General features: G+C 42.2%; 1 protein-coding gene across 2 annotated transcripts in view; it reads right to left on the bottom strand.

Annotated features, from left to right (window-relative positions):
• Nucleotides 1-543: 543 nt before the first annotated feature.
• Nucleotides 544-6,000, bottom strand: part of avpr2aa (arginine vasopressin receptor 2a, duplicate a) — a 28,542-nt gene continuing 23,085 nt past the window's right edge. For both annotated transcript variants that reach the window (XM_061775168.1, XM_061775159.1), the window contains exon 6: nt 544-3,922. In XM_061775168.1, the coding sequence (XP_061631152.1) occupies nt 3,723-3,922 (200 nt within the window). In that variant the 3' untranslated portion in view covers nt 544-3,722. The remainder of the gene's footprint in view (nt 3,923-6,000) is intronic.

Here is a 6,000-nt window from a genome sequence, read left to right as displayed (position 1 = left end):
TACCACCTGCATAAAAGCCTGCCAGATCCTGGAAACTCTCGCCGGAGTATTGAAGCTTCCAAACGGTACAATGGCTCCCCAGTCTCCACGTAAGCTCCACAATTCCTCATCTCCTTTCTGACCTCCGTGTCTCTCCTTGTCCTCAGTGTATCCTCCGTGTCCCTCATCAAGGGGATATCTGCCACCTGGCCGTCCAGCCAGCCGCTCGTCCTCGTCACTGCCTGCCACGTATTCTCTGCCTCAACAACCCACCAGCGCATCCCAAGGACCATCCTCATTTCCCTTTCAATAAACTCTTCATCACAACCTCTCAGCCTTTGCCTGCTCTTGAGTCCAGTCTCCATCCGATCGTGACATAGATGTTATTGTCCAATCAGATTTAAGCTTCTACTGTATGTGTTTCCATGTACTGTAAATGTAAGGCCTGTTTCAACCTGGAAAATTATTTTTTGGGGCACTTTCAGAGCAGCATGTATTAGCACGACATATAGTTTACATAGACAGGCAGAAGAAAAGGAAGGAGGTCTGCTGCATCTGTCAGCCTTTCCAGTGAATATATATACAATATTTATTAAAAATTTTTTTTTTTTTATCATGTTATTGAAGGCCCAGGCCCAAAACTCACCGCCCACCATTGGCATACAGTATGTAATAATGCGATGAGACAATTGTACATTTATATGGTTTATGCTCATAACAGCATTCTGAGGGAAGCCATAGCTTCAATGTGGCGTTTAACAAAATAGAATAAGACCTTATGCCATACTCAGTGAATGAGGAATTTGCCTGTTAAAAGGACAAACAGACAGACAAAAACGAACTACAGTGCTTAATGATTTTTTAAAATATTTTTGGAGAGAGCCATCCATTCTCTCCCTGTGCCGTTTTGAATCATGGTGGAGCTGTTACCACTGCGCCAAATATAAAATGGCACTCTCTTGTTGTCTTGTGTCATCCTCTGAGAGCCAACATAAAAAAAACAAAAAACACTTTTTGGAACACTTTTATTAATCAGTATCATTGTAAAGATACAGGTATTTTATTAGACTGGATTTACACTGCAGGTCTAAGTGCCCAATTGTGATTTTGTTTTTGAACTGTCTATTTATATGTGCAGCTGTGCTCAGGGTGAAATACTTGTAATTTTTGGGAAAAATACGACTGATGACTGAACCGGGACCATCTCATTATTTTCTTTATTGCTATGCTTTGTTTAATGATTGTGCATTTCTGACATGTTTTATGATTATTATTAATTGAATCCCATTAAAAATAAGATAAATGTGTTTTGTTTTCTTTAAAGAATGGTACACCTCACAAATTCTTGCAAGTCATTCATTCATTCATGTTCCGTTCCGCTTATCTTCACTAGGGCCGCGGGCGTGCTGGAGCCTATCCCAGCTATCTTCGGGCGAGTGGCGGGGTACACCCTGAACTGGTCGCCAGCCAATCGCAGGGCACCTAGAAACAAACAACTATTCGCACTCACAGTCATACCTACGGGCAATTTAGAGTCTTCAATTAACCTACCACGCATGTTTTTGGGATGTGGGAGGAAACCGGAGTACCCGGAGAAAACCCACACAGGCACGGGGAGAACATGCAAACTCCACACAGGCGGGGCCGGGATTTGAACCCCAGTCCTCAGAACTGTGAGGCAGATGTGCTAACCAGTCGCCCACCGTGCCGCCAATGAGCAGAACTGTACATATAAATTAATGTATAAAATAGCTCTGTGTTTACTTTTACACCTGAAACAACTTGCGTGTGTGAGTGTTAACATAGGGCAGTGAGAACACACAAACAAGAACATACAGTATATACAATACAAATATTATATGTTACATAATATTTTCTTGGCCTGAAACGACTCTTCCACCACCTCAATATTTCTCCACTGACTGCTGTTGGCAGTCATTTTTCCTTATTTAATCGTCTTAGCACCTCTAATATATCATATTTACGCATACAGTATTAGACTTATTATACTTTAACTGTGGATTTACCGAGCATTTCAATGATGTCAGGCTTACATGAACGAAGTAGATCGGATTTGTTTGTTTACGTTGCATTCACATTAACAGACGTACGATTCATCACTCTGACACGTCCGCTTGCATGTCTGCATGTGTGTGATCAACACAATACTGTATACAGCCATGGATGAGTTGGATTTCCCCTTGAGGGATTAGTGAGTATAATAAATTGAATGAAATAAAAAAAATATGATTTTTATTGTGCCACTTGGGGGCAAATTGTAAGAATCAGGCACAGAAACCTGCAGTGTCATTACAGTCTTTAAGTTCTCATTGGTTTGTGCAAGTGTACCTAATGCTGTGGTCCGTGAATGTACATTTGGGTGGGATCTCAGTTAATACACATTCATATCTACGGGATGTTCAGGATGTTATATAGCAATACTTAAAAAAAAATTATAATACATGTACTTTGATGTCTGTTCACGCAGTTGAGGGGCAGAATGCATTACCGATTTCAAAGTGTGAGATTGGACATAGGGTAGAAACTGTTGACAAACACAATTGAAAAATGAAAGTGCGCTGGTGAAATAGAACACAAGAGCCCACCTCTGCTGATAGCGCCTCCTAATATAACATGGCTGACATCAGCGTGCGATTAAACCAGAGAGGGGGGCCCCTCTAAAAATGTACATGGGCATCAAGGACTCTTGCTTTAGACTACGACTACTTTCATTGCTTGACTGGCATACACTTTCTTTGTTTCTTTTGATATCCTTGAAATGTGTTTTTTGGGAAGAAGACCACAATTTTATCTTGGATTGGCTTACTAACGCCCATGTTATGCAGCATTACGACCTTATGAGTGACATCTGACAACATTTACATTGCAAGAAATATAATCATGTCTAATGCGCGTGATACATTTTAAATAAATACACTGTATTTCAAATGGTTCGTTCTCATGCATGGAATGGTTTTGAAATGTTTCCTTTTGTTTCTTCAGCGTAATGCTTCGTGTTTCACAGTCAGGAAGGTCATTTTGTATACTTTACATGCTGTGTATACATGTAATAAAATCACATCATTGTGTCTCACTTGTTTGCGGAAATTTGGATTGTTCATCTTGCGAGCCTAACCTGCTGTTTGGACTCGTGTTTGTTTGTGTGAGTGTGTGTTTCAATTGCTCTTGAATGAGTCTCTCGCCAGCTCGCTTCCAGTTCTCTATTGTTCTGAGAAACTGGGTTCCTCCTGAGCGAATATAAATTCATCCATCGCTAATTCACTTACTCTGATTTAACAAAGTTTGATTTATGGAACATTCACCACATCCACTATCGGTTGTCAGTCCCGCAGCAGCAACCTCGCCATCTTTAATGTTGGCGTGATGTTGGAATGTTGGCAAGCCCTTCGTCCTCGATTACGTCCGCTGCGATTCACACTTTGCATTCATTCCCTCTCATCTTTATTTGACAGAACTTCATTTGGGAATAAACGTGTCACTCAAAAGCTGAGGTGTGGCCACCTTGCCTCGCACTTACTGTCACTGCGCATTCTGTCATGCACTGACACGTCCAATAACGCGCTCCTTTTCTGTTTGTATGGAGGGGCCCAATGCAGATGGAGTTCCTGTTGATGGCCTAGCTGTCATTTGTTGTTGGGAACATCTGGCGGTAGCAGGCCACCTGTGTTCTTCAGAGGACAGGGCAAGGGCACATGCAAATTTCCCACATTTGTCTCAGTCAGTCAGTACTGGGTGTCCTTGGTGGTGGAGGTGTGCGTGGTAGTGGAGTCATCAGGCAGCGAGCCCCGTCGTCCAGGTCGCGACCTACAATGCAGCAAGTTCTGCAGCTCTCTGGACACGCTGCTAGAGAAGGCCGTGTAGATCCACGGATTGGTGCACGAGTTGAGACTGGCCAGCAGCATGAGGATAGTGAAGGCCACTCCTGTGAACAGCATCAAGTCATTGCGGGGACATCACATTGTTAGTCTATTTGATTATAGAATAGGGGTTGTACAACTGCCGACTGTAGTCGATTCAAAAGAAACGGAAGTCGAGCCAAAGTTGTTGCCAGCGTGTCATTGTACATAACATTTTGGCGATAATCATGGAGCTGGCCTCGTTCCGTGGTCTCACTAGTATCAATATTTGAAGACAAGCGGTGATCGTACTCTCAGACCCGCGCAAATGTATAAAGAATGGGTTGCCGCGTTGACCAGTGATGGGCAAGTCGAAGTTTTCTGTAAATTGGCCGATTGGACTACGAGATGCTAAAAACGTGATTAGCGATTAGTTGATTTCAAGTTCTAAATGTCAATGCGGTGTCGTAAAGTTGACTCATCAACTTGTCGACCAGTCTGTTCAACCCCAAATACAGACCAGTCAGCATTATAATTAACTTTCCCCCAATAGTACTGTAAACATGACAGTTGGGCAAAACTGCACATCCTGTTTCATTTTGGTGCTAATAATAAGTATTATGCAATAACTGAAACAAGCTTATGCACAATCACCGTGGATAACAATGAAGAAAAAAAAGATTTGTGAATACAGAGCAATAAACATCAGCCCTGTGTGTGTGGGGGTTTGGGGGTGTATAGTGGGGAGGGGGTTACATTAAATAAGATTACATTTAGTTCGTTGAAAGTAAAAGTCAATTCCAAAACAAAGGTGAGGCATGCATGGGAGCACAATGTCCTCTTTGTGTCCGCCTGTAATTTTGACTGTGTGCAGGCTGCTGGCACCGATCATTGTTGATGAAATCTCAACATCTGATCATGTTGCAAAATCAGTGGGGAATATAAACAGGTTATTTACTGGGGTCTGTTGTTTGTCTTTGGCTTCAGATCACAGGACACCATCTACTGTATATTATTGGGCTCGTCTTGAAGCTGCATACGCTCACCGTGCTTTTGTTTTGTCCTTAAAATCTAAACTTTCTCCCAAAAATGCATCTAAAGCAGGAATAGTGAGGGTGTATCAGGTGTGCCGACTGTTTAGCAGGTGTGCCTCGCCAAATGATCCAGTTTTACTTAATCGGTCTTCCATAATTAGCCTGGGCAACCACCTGTTAACAACAGAATAATTAGTTTTGCATTCAACTACACAGGATTTCACACTCAGTAAGTCAAATTGTGAGTACATTGAGATAAGATCATCATTATTTCAGTATACAGTATGTCATTTTTGTGCCATTTTTATTTGGTCATGTGCTATGACATTTTTCTCATGTAAAATATGTGCATTAGATCAATAAAGGTTGGCATTCGTTGATCTAAACTAAGAGCTTCAGTTACCATCTGCACTCTTTAAAACAATGAAAATGTTTGCGTTTTTGAGGATAGTTGCAATGAATATTTCCTTACAATGGTATTATAAGCCGTGAATCTGTTCCACCAGAATTTCAAGGAACCTTTTATTCTTTCTCTACTATGCCTCTCTGTGACTCTTCCAGTCTCTTTTTTATCTCTGCTGCAGCCTGCTGATGACACTCTGTGGTGCGTTATTAGGATTCCCACATACAGTAGTTTTCAGGCAGGACACGCGCTGCTCCAATATTACTGGTTCCAGGACACCCGCCACTACGCTATGATTGGCTTCTGTATCCCGGCAGAACACGCCCTACTGCTTCCGGATGGGAAAAGCTGTGACGTATGTCTGGATCAGACTACAAGACAAATTTGGTCTTTCACAATTGCACGTCAGACTACTGCCATAAAATCTTGCCGTATCTTGGGCAATAGCACCGTATCCCTTCTTTTACGATCAGTGGGCATTATGTTTTCAAATCAAACACTGTTGGAGAGGCGGAACCAGAAAACATGTCACCGGTGAACGTGTCCGGATACACCTGTTACCATGGTGACGATAACAACAATGGATCGCACCAGTGTATTGTATTGTGTTGGGGGAGAAAAAGAACAAAAAGAGGAAAAGCGTGGTGTCGTCACCAGTGCTCGGAAGTGGGCTGTCCATTCAAATCGATACAGTCATAATCATGACAGGCCTAGACATGTGCATTCA

The sequence above is a fragment of the Phyllopteryx taeniolatus genome, chromosome 1 (assembly GCF_024500385.1).
Source record: "Phyllopteryx taeniolatus isolate TA_2022b chromosome 1, UOR_Ptae_1.2, whole genome shotgun sequence".
In the NCBI taxonomy this organism is placed as follows: Eukaryota; Metazoa; Chordata; class Actinopteri; order Syngnathiformes; family Syngnathidae; genus Phyllopteryx; species Phyllopteryx taeniolatus.
Note: the sequence above shows the minus strand (reverse complement) of the source record. Positions and strands in the feature narration are given on the sequence as shown.